This window comes from Pseudophryne corroboree, chromosome 1 (assembly GCF_028390025.1).
Source record: "Pseudophryne corroboree isolate aPseCor3 chromosome 1, aPseCor3.hap2, whole genome shotgun sequence".
NCBI classification, from domain to species: domain Eukaryota; kingdom Metazoa; phylum Chordata; class Amphibia; order Anura; family Myobatrachidae; genus Pseudophryne; species Pseudophryne corroboree.
The window spans coordinates 755,731,749-755,755,724 of record NC_086444.1 but is presented as its reverse complement, the minus strand read 5'-3'; the positions used below and the strand labels follow the sequence as shown (position 1 = coordinate 755,755,724).

Sequence of the window (23,976 nt, the reverse complement as noted above, 5' to 3'; positions counted from 1 at the left end):
ATGTGCATCGTCTACGTTAGGAAATACACTAATCAACCCATCTCCTACCACCAGGAAGCCTACAAGGTCCACACGACCTTGATGTACATACAACATGTGTTTACCTATGTAAATGATTGCAACTGACAATAATAGGTTTAAACCCCTTTCACACTGCATCTCGGACATGGGATATTGCTGAGGCAACCTGGGTTGTGTGTCTGTGTGAAAGGGTCCACCCGAGTTGTGTGTCCGGGGATCTCGACCCTAGTCAAGACCAGGGTTATTCCCAGGATCGATCCGGTTAGACGGTGTGAAAGGGGTAAACTAGGTTACTTTAACTGGTTTTTGTCAATGTCAACGTCTCATTAATCCAGGTCAACCATATTCACACCAACACATGACACGTGTTGGCACCGCAATATCAGATATCAAGTCCCTGGTCCTTGCCTCGGTGTGAAAGGGTTTGAAATGGGCATCAACAAGACTAGAAACGATGTTGATCTGGGTCAGAGCTGGGATTTTGGTCTAAAAGTGGTATTAAAATGTCATAGATCAGACTGTGATGTTTAGGAGACCCTGACTCACCATAAAGTACACAAACTGACGTGCCAGAGTGGAAAAGCGCATTTTGACACACTTACAACCCCAAATCACTTACAAGGTCAGAAATCCATCTGTTTTTGCAGAGTTCTGTAAATAATGTGTTTGCAGCCTCAAGGTCAACACTTGGACATATTTCGGATGGAGAAGACCTGAAAGAATGAAAAAATAAGTACAGTATGTCTTTAGCAAAGAAGAAACGTTGATACAGTATTATTGTATACGGTGTACTAATGGAAATTGAACTGGTGGTGTGGTTATATAAATATATATTCAGCATCTGGGTCCCACATGTCAGGGGAGAAGTAAAGATGGCATTGTGCACTACTCTGGTCAGATTTAGGATTTGTTTTTGCGCTTCGTGCTACGGCTAATGGGCAGGTCTGGTAAAAACTGGATTAGTGAATAGGTGAGTGATGCTTCTCCACAATCAGTTCTTCTCTCTGGATATTGAACAGGAGAAGTGACATGATATAATAGGAAAGGAATATAGACAGTCAATACACACTAGAAACATGTTCCCTCTGCGGATGATGTTTGAGATAGAACACTGGACGCCTCAGTAGGTAATGCACAATGATATTTAGCAGACACTGGTACCTAGAGCATGCAAGATTATACTGGTAGAGACTGCACACAGTAGAACACAGGTACGAATGTGCAGTGTTAAGATGGAATGCAGAGGTCCCTTCTACTCCCGCTTTCTGGCTGCTTAATTCTTACTCTGGTTCTTTAGCTACATACAAAAAGTCCTTACTGAAATTCCTCAATAGCGCTGAGAAAGCTGTGATCCCGATACGCTGGTGGTCTACATCTCCTCTCACAATTAATGAATGGTTTACTCATATTGATATGTACTTGACAATGAAGGACATACATGTGACCCCAGAACGGACTCTGGATTTCACAGCTACTTGGCATCATTGGTTGGAATTTAAATCCTCTAGAACAGATTTTGCAAAAAAGATGGAACGCAGGAATATGCAGGCTGAGGTATTGTAAGCAGCTATGGAGGCTGAAGCTGAACGCATGCTGGTGTAGTTGGAATGTCTGAGCACCAGACTGAATACAGGAAGTAACAGGTGAGTAGGAGCACATAGCTAGGAATGGAATAGCATTAAATGCATGACTAATACCAGTGGTTAGGTTGGCGATAAAGCACACTGCTAGTAATGGAGTAACAAGTGCTGCAGACTGGTAACGATGTGCCCTGGGAAGATTATAGCGGAAACGGCAGAGCAACAGGAGATGCTCTTTGGTGTAACTGGAAACCTCTGAGCACAATGAGGAATGCAGCAAACTGAAAGCCAGAGGAGTCAGACAAACAGATTGTTCACAATAGAGTGTGCACAAGACTGACTGCAGTGAATGATTGGAGTCTGTGATAAAAGCTGATACTTGGAGCACAGAGGGAACACATGGAAGACTTGAGAAACACTCAGTAATATTAGCTGGTACTTGAAGCACTACAGGAACACCCTGGAGACTGTGAGAGAGCTCAGTAGTAATGACCAGCACCAGGAGTGTAACAGCAGCACACAGGATACAGTGGATAGTGCTTAGTAATACTGGCAGCACTACAGGAACACACTAGAACTGAGAGAGGCTCAGTAATATTAGCTGGTACTTGAAGCACAACGGGAACACACTGAAAACTGTGGATAGACCCCACTAGTAGTGACCGGCAATTTGAGTATCTCAAGAACACATTGGAACTGAGGAAAGTGCCCAGTTAGTACACTGGGAGTAACACAACAGCAGATGGGACACAAGAAACTGTGGAGCCAATTGTGAAACAACTGCACACAAGAAGCAGGTTACTTACAACAGAAGTTCTGACAATTTTGCAGTGGCCAGGAAGAGACTTCTATAGTAAGCCCTGGCTACTGATGGATCACTGGAGTCATGTGCAGCCAATCAGGACTGGTAGGTCAAATGATCTCAGGCAAGATGGCCACGCCCATGTCCCAGCAATGCCAGCTCCATATAAAGGAAATTAACAGATACTGACAGCAGCACAACATGGGACACATCCAGACACATTGAGAAGCAGGTGCAAGGCAAGGAAGTGGCAGTGGCAGGTAAGATATCAGGACAGCCAATGATAACCTTCACACATGCATTGGCAAATTCTGCAAAGTTTCCATTGTAGAGCAGAACTGCAGGTACTGTAGCACCTGATAGAAGGCTGAACAGGAGAGAAAGAGCTCTACTGAAACCATGGTCCATTTAGCTGAGAAGAGTATGGGCTATATTGTACATAGGACAGAAAGAGTTTCTGTTAAGCTACAGTATGTAGATGATCTGCATACAGACGCGAAGTGGATCACCTAACGCAGTGGTCCGACAGGAACAACCTTGACCTATATCCCCAGAAGGAAACCCAATGCCATGCAACCACTCGTAATAGCCGACAGCGTGGTTTCGTGGGTCGGCTCCTTCAAATTCCTAGGGTAAAAAATCTCCAGAGACCTCAAATGGGGACCCAACATACATAAGCACCGTCATAAAGAAGGCTGAGCAGCGGATGTTCTTTCTGAGGCAACTCAGGAATTTCAACATCCCACAGAAGCTGCAGCTCATCTTTTATACAGCGATCGTAGAATCGGTCCTATGTTCCTCAAACACAGTCTGGTATGGAGCTGCCAATGAGTGTGAAAGACGGAGGCTGCAAAGGGTGGTTAGGACAGCTGAAAAGATCGTTGGGGCTGACAACCCTCCCGTCCAGGAAATATACCAGTCAAGGGTTAGGAAGCAATCAGAGAAAATCGTGGATGATATGCAGCACCCAGGTCACAAACTGTTTGAACCGCTTCCATCAGGCAGACGCTACAGGTCCATTCCCAGAAAGTCAACCAGATCCATTTAAAGCTTCTTCCCACTAGCTGTCCACCAGCTGAACAATATATAAAAAGTCTAACATGTATAATATGTCTAATATGTCGAGTCTATCGTACAGTTGCAATGTGCAGTATGAACTCATACTTGTAATGTATGCTACGTTTTTCCCCCTTCTTATGCTGTCGTTGTCTAGCGATCGCCTCTGCCTGATTGACCGGCAGATGCGTTTTCTGGGTTGGAGGAGGCGGCATGGTGGCATTTGGCCGCAGTTTTTTGGGCACAGTCCGGCAAACGCAGGCGAGGCCGGACCGTGCGGGGGGCAGACCACAGCGGCTGCGTGATGTTTAACAAAGCTAAATATTTATCTTATTAAAAACACGTTAAAGGTTAAAGAACACAGTACGCAATTGGCGCAAAAAGTACCGCAAGGGTACTCCCTTAACTATACCTTAAGGAATGTACTTATACTGTAAACCTCTGTGTAGTGGTAGAGTGTAAATGCAACACAGTGTAACCTTATTAACTTCAAAGCTGTTTGAGCGTCACCGACGCTCTGAGAGTACTTAACACTATAAGAAATACACAGATACCTGGGCTTAGGGTCTAACGCCTTATATATATATATTATGGATGGTATGCTTGCAAAAGAATAATACAATACAATTATACACTACCAATATAACATAGACTAACTTAACCAGATAACTGCACAGGAAATACAATACAATACAATACAATTACGTTTAAGGGAAAATGAGAGAAAGAGGAGAAGAGAGAGAGAGAGAGAGAGAGAGAGAGAGAAATGGCTCACCATAACAATACAGACAATATGATTGCAGCGAAGCTTACACATGTGAGGAACAATCGCTGCGCAGTTATTCAATGCTGAGAATCTTTGTGGAGAAAATACTTGACCTTACCCATACTGGCAGTCCCTATATACACAACCCTACAATACCGCATGGGACAGAAGCTAGACTCCATTTTATTAAAGCTCCCATGATTCCAAAGACTGCACCACATGGTTGAAAGGGGGAGGGGAAAATACCCGGCAGCAGCCATTTTAGATTTGCAGGTCCAAACACATGGCACTCTCTGCTACACCACAATCACATAGCAGAAGACACAAGACTCCATTTTATTCCAAAATGTCCAAGCCTCAGAACAATGCATATGTTCTGATTTTACAATTCCAAACCATTTAAATCACCTTTCACAATTTCAATCCAACTTCCTAGAACCATCTTATTCACTTTCACATTCCAAACAACTTCCTAGAACCATCTTATTCACTTTCACATTCCAAACAACTTCCTAGAACCATCTTATTCACTTTCACATTCCAAACAACTTCAGTATCTCAATAACCAGAGCATATTCATCACAAGACCAGATCACAATGTAACCACACATCTCTGCCCGCCACTGCCACAAGCACATGCCCAAACGCGACTGCATGGTGGTATTTATGATTAACAAGATATATATTATAACTAACCAGTACAATCTATTTTAAATCACCATAGGCAAACAAATACCACAAATGCTATGCTACAGGTTGTCTAATGTCCCAGCTACCATCACAGATTCCCAGATCTATCACACAAACACCCAACAATCACACAACCAAGTTACAATATCCTATTTAAACCAGAAAGCAATCTGTCTATATTTCCTTATCTAGCCATGTGAATTCAATACTTAGCCTTTGGTGCCTGGTGATGATCCAGCCATGCTTCTGAGAGCTTTGTTCTGAGTGTAGCTTCATTACATCTGTTCTCTGAGGCCACCAGCAAAAACTGACCCCCAACCCCCCCAGACAGGAACTATCCTCCTGTGTGTCTGTTCCTAGGGGAGGGGTCTCTCTCTCTCCTTTGTATATGTTAATCAGGTTCAGCCCTGAAAATCTTAGTAAAAGGTTGGCTTGATCATCCATTGTTCTCAACAAAGTGATCTTAGCTTTTATACATATAATCATATCTATCCGCTGCAATGTCCCACAACTTCACAACCAGCATCAAACTAACCCACACATCATTCTGCTTGCTTCAATACCAAACATGATGGGCGCACCTGGTTCTGTTCAGATAATACATATTCATGACATCAATTCATCAGCCAATTCTAAATCTCCATAATGTCTGGTGCTTGACATTATTATAACCATGTACTGTATGAAACAAGCGCCGAATCCATCTCCGTGCCATGTCCGAGCAAATGCGTGCGTTTCCATATATTGCTGTGCTTGCTGCGCATATTTGCAAGTATAGCGACTTAAATGTGTGTGTGGTTTGTATGTTCTCTCTATGTAATATTTTTGACTTTGACAGTCCACCCTTTGGCAGTCACCAATAACTGCCACTTCCTAAAACATTTCAAAAAGAGAAAAATATATGTCATATGTAAATACATTTCTATGATTGGGTAAGGGAGGAGAGAAGAAGGTGGGAAAAAGGTATGACCTAGTGAGATAGCAGAAGTATGTATGTATGAATCCATGTTTGGGGGGTCATGTATCATCGTGCCGTACGTGTTTTAAATCAAGCTTCGAGGTATTGCGAAGTATACATTTGAATTCCTTCTTATCCCGTACTAAGGGTCTGTGGATGGGCTGTCAAACTTTACCGAGCTCGTTTCGGCTTTTGGTTGCAACAAAATGGGGGAGCACATTTTAGTTGATGATACATGAATGGGGGAATATGTGATTGCTGATATCTGTGCCTGTATTCCCTATCGACTATGTGTGTCACTACCTGAGGGTTGTAGAAATGAAGATAAAGAACACTTATGGTAAATGCAGTGGTATTCTATGTCAGGTTAATGTACATTTGTCGGTTGAAGTCTTGTTCGGTGTCTGTTGGTTGCAGTCTTCTTTGTGCTTTTGCCCATAAGGTGCGAGCAAAAGCTTATGTCAATGTCCATAGATTTACAAAAGTGTTGGGCTGGCGTAATTTTAAAAATTTCTAGGGAAACTGGGGATCTATGGCATTGTTCATCAAAAATCTGTGTATAAGGTTGTCAAAACTTCTTCTTTAATCCATCTGTTGTCTGTATATCAGCTCATCAAATTCCTCGTCCAAGTGGGTCTTTTTACCTTGGAGGAAAACGGAAAAACAGGTGAAAGAAACGGACCGTATAATCGCATTTTCATCACATCATTGTTTCTACAGTTGGGTCATAAATCAAATCCATTGAAATTACAGTTTCCTCACTCCTTAGACTCATTACCTCAGGTAGTACTTTTCCAATATAACACAATCCTTCAGAGTTTGGGGCAAGCCGCTCATACGCCTTTCTCCCGCATATGAAATATGCATCATCGGGGAGAACATATGGGACGGAATATGTCATTACCATGTTACACATTTTCTATGTGAACTCTCCTAACCCTAATTCTCCCATCTGTTTAGTACACCTATCAGTTTGTACGATCTGTGCACTGTATCCTAGTGATACCTCTCCAACTCTCGTAATCCTACTTCCTAGGGTATACCTATATCGGAAATATTTTCCACTATCGGCTATGTGGCGTATGAGCTCTGTATCTGTAGGCATTCTATCGGTTCTATATGAAAAGGTCATGGTTTGGTTACTCCATGACACTTCCCAATTTCCCGGCTTTCGGGGATTGGAGATGTTAAAACATAATAGGGACCTATCCACATGATATTGGTGGAGCTTCAAACTAGGAGGGCTGTAGATATTAAACCTCCTGTCCACCGGTCTCCCACCCTTTAGCTCAAGTACCTCCCCTACCGTTAAAGGAAATGGTACTAGCCCTGATTTGCTATGACCTTGAGGCACTTGAGAGCATACCCAACAATCTGTTTTATTCAACACACTACCCACTAAAGAGTGATAGTCACTCAAGGGATGCCGGTCCATATGGATATTAAAACTGGATTGGCATTTCTTAATGCACCCATCCTCAATGACATTGTTACAGAGCCTACAGGGGTTCACTACGGCTGGCCGGCGGTCGGGCTCCCGGCGACCAGCATCCCGGCGCCGGGAGCCCGACCGCCGGCTTACCGACAGCTTGGCGAGCGCAAATGAGCCCCTTGCGGGCTCGCTGCGCTCGCCACGCTACGGGCACGGTGGCGCGCTACGCGCGCCACACTATTTTATTCTCCCTCTATGGGGGTCGTGGACCCCCACGAGGGAAAATAAGTGTCGGTATGCCGGCTGTCGGGCTCCCGGCGCCGGTATACTGAGCGCCGGGAGCCCGACCGCCGGCAAACAGAAGACCACCCGCCTACAGATACAGTTTCTTCAGCTAACAATCCTTAAAAGAAAATGTTTACAGATAACATGGCTGCTGGATCGTTTCCGGTACTCGCCTTTGCTTGGTGATTGGGTTGTTATTGGAAATTTACACCTCCATCTTAGTCATTGGAACCTTTCTGGATCCTTTCTCGACCTCACTGGTACTCTCACCGAAACAGACTGCTCGGGTCAACGTCATGGTCAACAGGAAAATCCATATCACAGTCTCTTGGGGCAAGTCCATCTTACAGGAGGAGAAAAGAAGAAATTTGTAATGGGGTACAGAAAATCAGTTTGAGGGGGAGAGAAACTTGTTACGATAATTAGTTCTCTCGTCTTGTTGTTCTTCTTGTTCTGCTGTCTTCTCAAAGGTGCTGTCTCTCAGTCTTCCAAACGAACATTCTGGTGATGCAATATTCCCTCCAAACCAGCGATCTTTCTGTAAGGAGCAAAAATCTTTCATTACCATTTGTCTAACTGATGGGTGACATACCATCTTTAAAACATGAAAGCATGAGTGAGAAGAGAGAGAAAACAACAACAGCAAAAAAAACAAAAGAGAGAGAACAATTTATATGCATGTGTATATTACTTAAATCAACAATAGCCATCAATAGGAAAAGAGAAAAAAAACATTTTTCAAACATTTTAAAACATTGTCAGATCGTCAGGCTGTCATATCTACATGTCCAATGGTTTCTTTGCGCCGTCCCTCCCCCCAGCACCATACTCCACTTTCTGTATCTGGCCAGGATACATTGATGCGGATAGGTCATGCTGGGGTTTGGTAGACTTCTGCAAAGACCAAGCGGATATGCAATGTTTGAGTCCTTACTAATAATCGTCAGAGATGGGGAGATAGAGAGGAAAAAAAAAAAACATTTTCCACAAATACATTTACAACGCTTCACCTGGTCATTCCTGTGTCTTCAGTGAATGACCTCCCTATTTGTTAACCGTTACCTCAGGCTTACCATCAGTCCTAATGATCACCTTTCCTGACCACATATCATGGGTGTGGCCCAAAATTCTTCCTATATGATCCCTGATTATAATTTGGTGTGTCCTAACTTTTGCTAATTTTCATGTCTAGGGGGTCTGATTTTATGTGGGCTGTTGCAGTTACTGGCATAATGCCCTTCTCTTTTGCAAAGATCACAAATCCTTGAGTTCCTCCATGTGCCAATGGCCTGGGGTTTTGGTTGATTTGATGCCTCCTCAAACGCTTGGATGCTCATCACCATCAACTGCTTTCCCTGTACCTACCTGATTCCTTGGATACCATGATTATGTCGTTGTCTAGGGAGTTGATATACCTTCTGTGAATCTTTGATCATACAGTTAGATCTTTCCTAGGATCTGGGTAATCAGACATGATTGATCTCAATTCTGTCCGGGACCAGGGATGGCGCATTGCACTGTCCTTGACGGGAATGGTTCCCTGATCGTCAGTCTTCCCATTGGGGACTGTGATCACCCTGACAGGACTAAACTCAATTACATCACCTTGTTTTGGTCTTACAATATGGGGTACATTTGTTTGTGCGTGATATAAAACATTGTACGTACCTGCGGACACGACCTCACCTGACCCTCCGTTAGGGGGTTTGATTATTGCCTTTACCAATTTGGTCGCGTCCACCTGGATGTCTTGTAGGATGGCTTCTGGAAGAGGTGCCGACATCGTTCTGGGCTCACTTTCTTGTTGGTAATCCTGAGGGAAGTTTAACATGGGGTGCGACTTGCACAGGTTAACATTTGTAATTTTTACACTTTCATTTTCATAAACATTATTACATTTGTTACTTTCGTTCTTAATACAGTTACTAAGTGCATTTTTATCATACAACATTGTGCCATTTCTCTGCAACCATAATCCTCTCCATTGCCATGTCTCTCCTCTCAAGATGAAAGTTAGGTATGTAAGTTACATTTCTTTGCATTTCACTTTCCTGTTGCCATAACTGCAAACAATCATCATGTTTAACTCGTTTCCAGGATTTTATGAGACAGATCCTCCGCCTTAAATTATGCAACACCTCTGAGTCAAAACTACCTATCCCAGGAAATGGTGCTTTATCCCCCGCAGTCATTCGTGTCCATTCATCACAAAAGGTCTCAGTGTGGGGACCATACTTCCCCCACATTACTAACCGAGCAGACCCTCGGGGTCTGCAAGCCTCTGCAGTCTGAACCCTGACTGCTGAACGTCCCTGTGTTGTGCACTTGGCTTCCATTGTGGACCTCTTTTAACACAGAAAAACTTCCTAAAATGCACCAAACACAGAAGTCTACGGTGGGAGTTTTCCAAGCTCTTCCACCAGCTTCTTCTGCTCCGGGTATCTCCGGTCCGCCTTCTAGCAGACACGTGTAGCCGTTGCAGGCCCTATCTCTAGAGATTTTACCAGTGAAAATTCTCTTCCTTTTTTTTTTCTTTACACAAATCACGCTTGCATGTGCTTCCCACAACACGTATGAGGGCAATTTACCTCGTATCACGTTGCGTTATTGGTCACACCTACAACCGTGCGGTCCAATCGTACCCCTTATAGACACTTGTTGCCCATAAATGGTAGGATCATTGGAGTCTCCCTACGGTGCTCCAAAACAGCCAGAGCGTAATACAACGAAAACTTTATCACACTCTGTTGCACGTTTTCACTCAGACCGTGCTCATCACGTTCCACTAAAGATCACACAGATCACAAAGTCCACAAAGCGGAATTCAATACCGTTTTATCACATAGATCACAAAGTCCACAAAGCGGGATTCAATACACTCATACCGTTTTCAACCCACTATCATTCTTATAGTTTTCTGATCAGAAAAATCATTTCCCGTAGTCTGATAGCTCTCCCCAGAGGCGTTACAGTGAAGTAAGGTATTTAAACTAAGTTTTGGAAACTGAAATCAATTTGTGCTATGATCACGTGGCTATACTATACCGCCCCCACTAGAACAATGCTATTGTGCGATTTGAGTTTTGGTGGGCGTACCCAGACGCTCCGTTGCGTAATATACGCTGCGTGCGTCGGCCTTTGTGTTGCGTTCGCGAGTCTCAGTCTTTTGTTAGAGACACGTGTACGCTGGCCACAAAAATACAATTAGCACGTTTATCAATGTAGATGATCTTTAACTGTAATCATCTACCAAGCACCACACAGGTCTTTCCTAGTATCTCAGGTAAAGCTGTGCGTGTGTCTTACAATTTACCCCTTAATGTATTACTTTTACACTTTAACTATTTAAATAGCGACAAATCTCTCTTAGCACGTTTATCAATTCAAATGGCAAACAGGAAGGTGAGATATGTGAAAGTACACAGATGAAAATGCAATTCTAAATTTAATCTAATAACATACATTGATGTAAGCACACGCATATAGATTTTACATATAAGTACCAATCACTATTACTTATGATTGACTATGATATAGATTAAATAAATGCATTAAAAAAACTCATTAAATGATGATTTCTTTTTGACAATGGATGGCTGATTATTTCCTGAGTCAACTGAAAATCAGCCGTTCAAAAAAAATAAAAAAATTTGACCTTCCCAAAATGGCCGCTGCTCCTCCCCCTTCCACCTCCATGAGGGTCACACAAAATGGTGGACAGACCATGCGGCCTCTCCTGCCATAAAGAAAATCACCATGCTAGCTCCCAAAGTAACTTTTAAATGTACTTTTAAACCTACTTAAACAGATAAACAATCTAATCTTAATCAAACACGATATGATCCATTTGAACCTGGTTTTGCGACAATAAAAATACATTTTAGCATCTTAAATATTATGAGAAACGCCTTGTCCCTTTAAATTTCCTATCAGCGTCTTACTGATACCACAATACATTAACGTGGATGTTTTTTTTTTTTTTTTCTTTCAGCATTTTGCGAGATGTCCATCATTAGCCGGTCAATTACAGCCGCGTTTGTAATGTACAGTGCATCATTAAGATCGTGATATCGCGGACCAGAGCCCCCATCTAACAAAGCTAAATATTTATCTTATTAAAAACACGTTAAAGGTTAAAGAACACAGTACGCAATTGGCGCAAAAAGTACCGCAAGGGTACTCCCTTAACTATACCTTAAGGAATGTACTTATACTGTAAACCTCTGTGTAGTGGTAGAGTGTAAATGCAACACAGTGTAACCTTATTAACTTCAAAGCTGTTTGAGCGTCACCGACGCTCTGAGAGTACTTAACACTATAAGAAATACACAGATACCTGGGCTTAGGGTCTAACGCCTTATATATATATATTATGGATGGTATGCTTGCAAAAGAATAATACAATACAATTATACACTACCAATATAACATAGACTAACTTAACCAGATAACTGCACAGGAAATACAATACAATACAATACAATTACGTTTAAGGGAAAATGAGAGAAAGAGGAGAAGAGAGAGAGAGAGAGAGAGAGAGAGAGAGAGAGAGAGAGAGAAAAATGGCTCACCATAACAATACAGACAATATGATTGCAGCGAAGCTTACACATGTGAGGAACAATCGCTGCGCAGTTATTCAATGCTGAGAATCTTTGTGGAGAAAATACTTGACCTTACCCATACTGGCAGTCCCTATATACACAACCCTACAATACCGCATGGGACAGAAGCTAGACTCCATTTTATTAAAGCTCCCATGATTCCAAAGACTGCACCACATGGTTGAAAGGGGGAGGGGAAAATACCCGGCAGCAGCCATTTTAGATTTGCAGGTCCAAACACATGGCACTCTCTGCTACACCACAATCACATAGCAGAAGACACAAGACTCCATTTTATTCCAAAATGTCCAAGCCTCAGAACAATGCATATGTTCTGATTTTACAATTCCAAACCATCTAAATCACCTTTCACAATTTCAATCCAACTTCCTAGAACCATCTTATTCACTTTCACATTCCAAACAACTTCCTAGAACCATCTTATTCACTTTCACATTCCAAACAACTTCCTAGAACCATCTTATTCACTTTCACATTCCAAACAACTTCAGTATCTCAATAACCAGAGCATATTCATCACAAGACCAGATCACAATGTAACCACACATCTCAGCCCGCCACTGCCACAAGCACATGCCCAAACGCGACTGCATGGTGGTATTTATGATTAACAAGATATATATTATAACTAACCAGTACAATCTATTTTAAATCACCATAGGCAAACAAATACCACAAATGCTATGCTACAGGTTGTCTAATGTCCCAGCTACCATCACAGATTCCCAGATCTATCACACAAACACCCAACAATCACACAACCAAGTTACAATATCCTATTTAAACCAGAAAGCAATCTGTCTATATTTCCTTATCTAGCCATGTGAATTCAATACTTAGCCTTTGGTGCCTGGTGATGATCCAGCCATGCTTCTGAGAGCTCTGTTCTGAGTGTAGCTTCATTACATCTGTTCTCTGAGGCCACCAGCAAAAACTGACCCCCAACCCCCCCAGACAGGAACTATCCTCCTGTGTGTCTGTTCCTAGGGGAGGGGTCTCTCTCTCTCCTTTGTATATGTTAATCAGGTTCAGCCCTGAAAATCTTAGTAAAAGGTTGGCTTGATCATCCATTGTTCTCAACAAAGTGATCTTAGCTTTTATACATATAATCATATCTATCCGCTGCAATGTCCCACAACTTCACAACCAGCATCAAACTAACCCACACATCATTCTGCTTGCTTCAATACCAAACATGATGGGCGCACCTGGTTCTGTTCAGATAATACAAATTCATGACATCAATTCATCAGCCAATTCTAAATCTCCATAATGTCTGGTGCTTGACATTATTATAACCATGTACTGTATGAAACAAGCGCCGAATCCATCTCCGTGCCATGTCCGAGCAAATGCGTGTTTCCATATATTGCTGTGCTTGCTGCGCATATTTGCAAGTATAGCGACTTAAATGTGTGTGTGGTTTGTATGTTCTCTCTATGTAATATTTTTGACTTTGACATGTTACAAGCAGCCGCTGCGAACCGGACAGCGACGAATAGCTACCGGCCAGCATGCAAAAGCTGCGCTGGCCGGGAGCTACTCCTGAAGTGCAAAAGTATTACCGTTGTGCGATGCCTTTGCACTTCTGCAGGGGATGGGGGGGGGGGCAGGCCTGACATGCGGGGCGGACTAGCCCAGTGCTGGCATCCCCCCGCATGTCAGGTCTGAATTAGGCCCATAGTCATTCACCAGAGTGAATCAGGCTTATGATCACTTCAAAACAGACAGTATGAATGGAAAGATTCTGTATTACTGGGCTACTAAATGAAGCCGTACTGTTTACTTTTGTTAGCTTTTCATTCATAACCCAAGATTATACTCTGAAACACAAATCTGGTTCTCATAGTCAGCTGATTCTTGAGCAGAGAGCACAGCAGTAATGGAATGGAATATGATATCAACATCTGGCCAAAAAGTACTGAAGGAAGACAGAGAGATAATAGGATTTTGGTACTTACCAGGTAAATCCTTTTCTTTGAATCCATAGGGGGCACTGGAGTACTCTTGGGATATGGATGGGCTTCTGTAGGAACAGCACTGAATATTTAAATTTAGAACACTCCACCCCCTCCATATCCCCGAGTACCTCAGTGTTTTTTACTGAGCCGAACAGGAACTATAGAGAGGTTGACAATGGAGTATTACATATAACATAACGTACAATAACGAAGTTGACACATAACGTTACTGACAACTAAACAGTTGACACCCTAACCAGCACTTGTAATTTGAACCAGTCGGTGAAAGTGTGTTACCATAAGATCCTCAGAACTCACCACAACTAGGTAAAACTGCTCTGGGTGGGCGTCCAGTGCCCCCTATGGATTCAAAGAAAAGGATTTACCTGGTAAGTACCAAAATCCTATTTTCTTTTTCATCCACTAGGGGTCACTGGAGTACTCTTGGGACGTACCAAAGCTTCCCCCGTGGGCGGGAGAGCTGTTTGGCACTTGTAACACTAGGCGGCCAAAGCTAGATGCTGATGCCGCAAATGTATCAAACTTGTAAAAGCGCACAAACGTGTGCACTGAAGACCATGTAGCCGCACGGCAAAGCTGCGTCGTAGAAGCTCCCCGACCAGCTGCCCATGAAGTTCCCACAGAACGTGTGGAATGAGCGGTTACTGACGTAGGCGGTTGTAACCTAGCATGAAGGTAAGCCTGACGTATGGTCAATTTTATCCATCTGGATAAGGTTTGTTTAGACGCTGGCCAACCTATCTTGGCAGCATCATAGAGAACAAACAACGTATCCGTCTTACGAACTGAAGACGTTCGGGATACATAAACGCGTAATGCGCGTACCACATCCAGAGTTCCAGAATGTGCTGTCAACACAGGAACTACTATTGGTTGATTGATGTGAAAAGATGACACTACCTTTGGTAAGAAAGCGGGATTCGTCCGAAGTTCCGCTCTGTCATCATGAAACACCAAATACGGTGACTTGCATGACAAGGCACCCAAATCCGAAACACGCCTTGCCGAAGCTAAGGCTAGAAGAAAAATTGTTTTCCAAGTGAGAAACTTTATATCCACTTGCTGTAAGGGTTCAAAATATGAAGACTGTAAGAACTCTAAAACCAGATTCAAGTCCCATGGCGCTGTAGGTGGAATGAATGGAGGCTGTACTCTGAGGACACCTTGGAGAAAAGTGCGTATAGACGGTAATAGAGCCAATCGTCTTTGAAAGTAAATTGACAAAGCAGATACCTGCACCTTTAGTGTAGATAAACGCAGTCCTCCATCTAACCCTGTTTGTAGAAACAACAAAAGGCGGGATAACTTGAAAGATGATGTCGGAAACTTCCGAGCTTCACACCAACCTATATAGGCACGCCATATTCTGTAATAATGAGCTGCCGTAACCGGATTCCTAGCTCGTAACATGGTTGGTATAACCGAATCTGGAATGCCCTCTCTTCTTAAGAGGGTGGTCTCAACAGCAACCCCGTCAAACGCAGCCGCGCTAAATCGGGGTAAAGGAACGGACCCTGTTGTAACAGGTCTGGACGTAGTGGGAGCGGCCAAGGATCGTCTGCGAGTAGTCCTCGGAGATCCGAGAACCAAGCTCTCCGAGGCCAATGAGGCGCCACTAGTATGACTGTGACAGACTCTCTTTTGATCCGTTTTAGCACCAGAGGGAGCAACGGAAACGGTGGAAACAGATACACAAGACTGTACGGCCACGCGACAGTGAGAGCATCCACCGCCACTGCCTTTGGATCTCTTGTTCTGGACACATACTGGAACGTTTGGTGATTGTGTCGAGACGCCATCAGGTCCACCTGAGGATAACCCCATCTCTGAACCAACATGTGAAACACTTCTGGATTTAATGCCCATTCGCCTGGATGAAAATCCCGACGACTGAGATAATCCGCTTCCCAGTTGTCTACTCCCGGAATGAACACGGCCGACAACATCACCTGGTGGCATTCCGCCCAATTGAGGATACGAGCTACTTCCCGCATTGCCATGCGGCTTCTCGTTCCTCCTTGTTTGTTGATGTATGCGACCGCCGTCGCATTGTCTGACTGCACTTGGACAGGCTGAGAGCGAAGCATGTGCACTGCTTGTCGTAGCGCATTGTAAATTGCGCGGAGTTCCAGGACATTTATAGACAGCAATTTTTCGTGATCCGCCCAGAGACCCTGGAGCTGACAATTTTGAATTACCGCTCCCCAACCTCTGAGACTGGCGTCCGTAGTTAGAATTATCCAATTCCAGCCTCCGAACCGTCTTCCTGCGGTTAAATGGTGTTCCTTGAGCCACCAGAGCAGAGATACTCTTGCCCTTGGCGACAACCTCACCCTGTGGTGAATTTGCAGATGCGAGCCCGACCACTGGGCGAGCACATTCAGTTGAAATGGACGCGAGTGAAATCTTCCGAACTGAAGCGCTTCGAAAGCTGCCACCATTGTGCCTAAGAGGCGAATGCACAAGTGTACCGACACTGTGCGTGGCTTGAGCACTAATTGTACTAGATGGCGTAGAATTTGTACTTTCTGCTGTGGTAGGTAAATTCTTTAAATGACCGTATCGAGAATCATACCTAGAAATTGAAGGCGTTGAGACGGAATTAGATGTGATTTCTTGAAGTTGACAATCCAACCGTGTTGAACCAGTACATCGTATGTTAGCAGCGCATGTTGGAGAAGTATCTGTTGAGACGGAGCTTTGATGAGCAGATCGTCTAAATACGGAACTATTGTCACTCCCAGGGATCTGAGATGAGCTATCATCACAGACATCACTTTGGTGAATACCCGAGGCGCTGATGACAGGCCAAACGGTAGAGCCTGAAACTGGTAATGGTTCTGGCGTATTGCAAACCGTAAGAATTTCTGATGAGGCGGCCAAATTGGAATGTGTAAGTACGCATCCTTGAGATCTAGCGCAATCATAAATTCCTTTGGCTCTAAACCCGCAATCACCGAACGCAGAGACTCCATTTTGAATCTGTAGTAAGTTACGTACTGATTGAGACCCTTTAAGTTCAATATTGGTCTGACTGAGCCATCCGGCTTCGGTACCACAAACAGACTTGAATAATAACCCTGACCCTGTTGGTGTACAGGGACCAGAATCAAAACTGCTGAATCCAGTAGGGACTGAATGGCAGTTTGCAGAACCGTCCTCTTGTCGTCCGACAGAGGCAATCCTGTCTTGAAAAACCGCAGAGGCGGAAGACAGTCGAACTCTATTTTGTAACCTTTTAACACTAAATTGCGGATCCACCCATCCGCGGATGTGTGGAACCACACCAAATGGAACGTCTGAAGGCGTGCCCCCACAATCGGAGAACCGAGATGGGCTGGTAGCCCGTCATGCCACTGGCTTGTCGGTAACCTTAGCGTCCTGGCGAGTTGTGTTGGTTTGTTGGAAACCACGTCCGCGACCACGTCTAGCAGGCGTGGCTGTTCCTCTGCCACGTCCTCGAAAGGGCTGAGGTCTAAAGGATTTGAACGAAGGTCCAGCGTACCTTCTTCTTGATACCGGTGGAGGCAATGGTAAGAAAACAGACTTACCTCCCGTAGCCACCGCAATCCATGCGTCCAATTCAGGACCAAACAACTTCTTGCCATCGTAAGGCAACGCCTCTATACCTCGTTTGACCTCTGCCTCCGCATGATAAGCACGCAGCCAGAGTGCTCTTCGTGCCGTAACTAGCGACGATGAAATACGAGAAGTGAGCTGACAGACGTCAGTAGACGCTGTACAGAGATACTCTACAGCCTCAATCATTTGATTTACAAGAAGTATCAGGTTTTCGTCATGTAAAGCAGATTTGAGTTCTGTAAGCCATATTATGAGCGCCTTAGTGACCCAAATGCCAACCAATCCAGGTCTCAGCATCACACCTGCTGCTACATACATGGATTTTAGCATAGTTTCTATCTTGCGATCTGAAGGATCTTTAAGCGTAGTAGCTGCTGGCACTGGTATGGTTAATGGTAAGTTTTGACACTGAAGAATCAACTATTGGTGGATTCTCCCATGTACATGTTACGGAGTCTGGAAACTGGTAACTAGACTTAAATCTGCGAGGTATAGAAAACCGTTTATCTGGATTCTGTCGTGTTTCTACTAACATCTGATTAAGAGATTCCGACACAGGAAAACTTATCGGAGTTTTTTGTCGTTTAGTAAATACGACCTGATCATTTGTGAGAGGCTCCTCAGTTTCAGTAAACTTCAGAGACTGACGTACCGCTCTGATGAGATCATCAATGCCGGAACTGTTAAAATCCTCGCCATCTGACTCCACTTCGCCCTCCTCACCCTCATCTTGTTCCGTGAGGTCTGGCATGGAATCGTCAGAGTGCAACATAGCAGAAACTGGAAAATCATAAGACATATGAAATTTATCCCGTTTACCCAAAATGGATTTGGACCTTACGCAAGGCTGAGACGCCTCCGGTAGTTCTGGCGGTCTCACCCTAGACTCAGATCTTGCCGTTTCCCGCTCCTGACGAGCGGCGGTCAATTCTGATTGTAACCTATCTAGTACATTTACTAACATACCCCACGGAGGGTCCGGTGAGGACATTGGTTGTAACACTGGAGCAGAAATGGTATTCTGAACCGAATCCACAAAACATACTGTACATGTGGTAGATCCATCCGGTAACACACTGTTACAGACTTTGCAATTATGCTTTTTAGTTTTTGCTGGTGCCTTACTCATTATGGCGACAGACAATACAATACACCAAAAACAGACACTTGCACGACTCAGTAAAATAGTAGTAAGGTGTCTCTGTATATATATCTGGCCAAGTGCAGTACACGTGGCCAGTACTATGAAATGTGATCCCAAATTCCCACTAACACCCCTGCGCCTCCGGTGGAGTAGAGATGTAGTACTGGAACGTTCTGGAATCACAGCAGGAAGACACAGGAAGCATGTTAAAATGGCTGCCATGCTATGCTTACACATATAATCCTAGTGCTGGTTACAAACTTTCACTGATTATAATTCTGCAAATATCCCTGCAGCCTAGCATCTGCTGGTGCTGCAGTATTTCTTATGCCGCTCTATTGTCCCCTTATTTATTGCCCCCCCCTCTGCCTCACCCTTGTGGTAATGCCTGCATGCTCTTTCAGATTCAGAGCAGCGGCAGCGCAGCGTGTGGGGCCCCAGCGGGTATCGCCGAGCGGATCGCCTGTGAGCCCGGGTGAGCAGTGGGTAAAACAGCGGTGGGACCCGGAGCAGTAGCGGCGGCCGGCGTGAGAGCAGCGGCGGCCGGCGCCGTGTGAGCGGAAGAGCAGCGGCGGCCGGAGCCGTTGTGAGTGGGGAGAGCAGCGGCGGCCGGCGCCGTGTGAGCGGAAGAGCAGCGGCGGTCGGCGCCATGTGCGGCGGGCGGCAGAGTGGGGAGAGCAGCGGCGGGCGGCTGAGCAGCGCGGCTAACAATGTCCCCACACCTCGGGGCGGCAGCGGGAGCTGACCGCCCCGTTCACATACCTTTTATCCTGCAGCTTGTGAGGAGGCTCCGACGGGGCTTCTGAACAAGCGCCGGCCAGCCTGTGCAGGAGGATCTGTGTGTGGCTGTGAGGGAGCTCTTTCAGAGAGGCCCGACACGCCCCTGCTGCTATCAGCAGCTGCACTATCCCTTACCCTGCCTTTTGGAAGGGGGAAAGGGATGTATAAAATAGAAAAATAAAAATAAAATTCAAAGTAAAAATTCAAAGTAATTGTGGACTCAGCCACATAGCTGTTACTACTTCGAGCACAGAAAAAACACTGAGGTACTCGGGGATATGGAGGGGTGGAGTGTTCTAAATTTAAATATTCAGTGCTGTTCCTACGGAAGCCCGTCCATATCCCAAGAGTACTCCAGTGACCCCTAGTGGATGAAAAAGAAAAAGTAATTCATTTAATAAACGTAGTGGGAATGTGGGAGTGTATATATTATACATTAAAGGCATTTGGAGGGCTGGATTAACAACGGGGCAGATGGGACTACAGCCCCAGGCCTCCACATAAACAAAGGCCCCTCATCATATCAGCACGATGATTTATATTTATAGATTTTACAGTATGGTATGAACCATATTTTGTAATGATTGGCGTCTGGGACAGAGCACTCCAGTTTGGAGTCAGAACCAGTTTTTTCCCTGCAGAGTCTCAGCACTCGAGGCTGGTACCGCAGACTGTCTTTGAGAGAGAAGGGTGACCGTCTCCAACTGACAGAACAGCAATATTCACATCCAGACATTCAGTAGTAAAACTGTGTTTCTCTTTTCCGGACAATAATTCTGATCCTTAATTCGGCAATGGGCATTTGAATAGAACAAACCTCTAATTCACATACTGATTGCTGCAATATATGTCTGCCATTTAAGTATGTGTAAGCACAAGACCTGGGAGAGTTTGAACACTACAACCACTAAAACTGAGATTTCTAAAGGGTACATCTACTATAATATATAGGTTTTCGTGCGCTTTGATGTTTAAGCATTGCAATTTACCGAAGATAAAATATCAAATGGAAAAAGAGTAGAAAACGTATGCTTCAGAGATCTTGCTGGAATACAAAGCATCCCATGTATCTACAGGCAAAACTGAGTGGCAAACTATCACAAAACTGCGTGGCAAAAAAATATATATAGAAAATAGAGATGAGTGGGTTCGGTTCCCAGAGAACATTCACATTCTGAGCCGGGAACCAAGCCTGGCTCGGAACTTCCCACCAGACTCGGAAACCAGAACGAGGCAAAAGTCATCATCCCACTGTCTGTTTCTTGCGTGTTTTGAATTCCATATAAACAGCCGCGCGTCACCGCCATTTTCACTCCGGACTTGGAGAGTGAGGGAGACAGACCTCTGTCTCTACAGGTGGGGGCATTGGGTGGGGTCAGTGTGTGCTCTCTTGGGATGCTGTCCTGTCACTGTGGTGTCCCTGTGATGTTAGGGGTGCAGTCTTGGCCTGCACTGGTGTTTCATGTGCTAATAGGGATGCTGCAGCTGTACATGGGTGTTGCTGGCTTGGCTGTCACTGTGTTGTACAGGGGGCAGGGGCACTGTCCTCCTGTATGCTGTGAAAATACAGGGGCGCTGGCCCTCTCCTGTATGCTGATGAAGGGGTCCAGTACCCCGAAACGTTGATGTAGCACTTTATGCACTAAAGTCACTTTTTTGATTTAAAAGTCTCTGAGTGCCGCCTCTTTCATTGCGTTATATATATATATATATATATATATATATATATATATATATATATATATATATATATATATACTTTGCTGAGGTGCGGCACTCATACCAAATAACAAGACATCAGAGGCGTAAAAGCTTATGCATCAACGTTTCAATATTTCCATATTGTCTTGTCATCCTGAAGACAATATGTAAATATTAAAACGTTGATGCATAAGCTTTTACGCCTCTGATGTCTTGTTATTTGGTATGAGTGCCGCACCTCTGCAAAGTATATCGTTTCCCTGTGAGGGCACCGCCGCAGCTGCTGATTCAAGCATGGAGTGCCGGACCTGCGTTTCATACATATATATATATATATATATCCCTCCAAAGGCGGCACTCAAAGGTTCAAAAAAATGACAAGTCGGCTGTTTTAGACGGTGCTGTGTCGACCTATGTCGACATAGACCCAAAAAACACAGAAAACCGCATGTCAGTATTTTGATAGGTCGGCATTTCAAATGTCTGAATCCTGACTATGTCGGCATTGTGAACATGTCGGCCTAATGAATGTCTGTATTTCGACGGTGTCTGTATTTGGACTGTAAATCAATGGCTGTTGGGATTAAGGTCGTCGGTATTGTGTCCATCAGTAAATCATACTGAAAACACATTATATATATATATATATATATATATATATATATATATATATATACACATATACATATACATATACACATATACATATACATATACACATATACACATACATATACACATATACACATACACACACACACACACACACACACACACACACACAGGAAAAACCACAGCACTCACCACACCAGAAGCGGGGCACAGCTATGCACTTACCACTCACAGGGTGGGGTGCATGTAACACTGCACTCTCCACCACAGAAGCGGGGTACACAGCTGTACTTACCACTCACAGGGCGGGGTGCATGTAGCCCATGACCACATCACTCTAATAAATACAAACAGAGAACCCAGCACTCACCAAGGTAAACTCACTTATCCTCAACAATTCAATAAATAAATGATGGGGGTTTAGTTGGTGGATTGGCCAATGCACGGAAGCCTGCATACCGATTTTCAAGGTACCCCACCTTCATGCAGGTCCTACACTATCACAGAGTCTGTGATAGTGTAGGACCTGCATGAAGGTGGGGTACCTTGAAAATCGGTATGCAGGCTTCCGTGCATTGGCCAATCCACCAACTAAACCCCCATCATTTATTTATTGAATTGTTGAGGATAAGTGAGTTTACCTTGGTGAGTGCTGGGTTCTCTGTTTGTAGTATTTATATATATATATATATATATATATATATATATATATATATATATATATATATATAAATACAATCAGAAAAAACATACACCATGTGCTAAATTTTACCATACAGCACCTGTTGTGTGCTGAATAAAAAAGACAGTCTTTTTTTCAATGGTATTCCTTTGTTAAAATAGTTCCATGAACATGAATGATCAATCTGAATTTTAATTGATCAGCTGTATAGTGAAATAAATAAAGGGGCGCTCTATTGTGCATGAAAACATTTAATAAACGGATTATTGTCACTTTAACCAAGACATTGCTTGCACCGAGTAAAAAAGCACTGTGGGTTTAAAACCACCTGGCATAGTACATCACCACAATGGTGTGAATCCAATGCAAGCTGCTCCTACATGTGTCGGGACCTGCACACTGCTCACTTCAAAACTACAGCGCGCCGGGACCCGGACCGAAGGAAACAGAGCGAGAGGGTCACCAGGTGAAGATTGTGGCTTGGCTGACGCGATCTTGGTTGACAGGCAGAGGTGGGGCGGGAGGTGGCATGCCAATGGTGTTAGAACAGACCGTTGGGGGGCGGGCTGCGGCGGCTGCGTGTGATGTCACGGGACGTAGCGAGCAGTGGCCTGCCAGCGCACAGGAGCTGCGCTGGCATGGAGCTACTCATCAGGTACAAAAGCATCGCTGCTGTGCGATGCTTTTTTACCTGTGCGGGGGTCAGAGCCACACATGCGGGCGGACTAGCCATGTGATGGGGGTCCCCCGCATGTCTGTAAAACTGATCGTAGATGTGCTAAATTTAGCACATCTACGAACAGATCTGAATTAGGCCCACAGCTGGGCTCTACAATTGTGCCTCCATCATGAAATTATGATTAGCTGTGCATCTAATCAGCGGTGGTTTCCCTACGGGGGCGGACTGGCCATAGACCTCACTGGGAGTTTTACCGGTGGTCCTGACCATTTTTCTTTTTTTTCTTTTAAATTTTAAAAATGGCAGCGGATTCCTGCCTATTGATCCAGGAGTCCGTCAGTCATTTCATTGATGAGTCATCGGGAGGGGGACAGGCCTCGGGGGTGGGGGGGGGGGGGGGGGGCAACAGTACATTTTTTTACCCTAAACTCAACTTGGTCTAGAACTGACCCTGCAACCAGTGACACTCTTACATGACAGGCATCCTGACTGAGCCTATCATTGCAAGCAGAGCACCCCGCGGAGCATCTCTAACATTTTAAAATGAGGCCGTCCTTGTCTTGTGAGACAGAGCTCCCCATGCAGTGGGGTGGGAGGCC

At 44.4% G+C, this 23,976-nt stretch overlaps 1 protein-coding gene across 2 annotated transcripts in view; it reads right to left on the bottom strand.

Annotated features, from left to right (window-relative positions):
- Positions 1-23,976, bottom strand: part of LOC134909808 (probable E3 ubiquitin-protein ligase HERC6) — a 244,695-nt gene that overhangs the window by 136,868 nt on the left and 83,851 nt on the right. For both annotated transcript variants that reach the window (XM_063917080.1, XM_063917088.1), the window contains exon 11: positions 641-734. In XM_063917080.1, the coding sequence (XP_063773150.1) occupies positions 641-734 (94 nt within the window). The remainder of the gene's footprint in view (positions 1-640; positions 735-23,976) is intronic.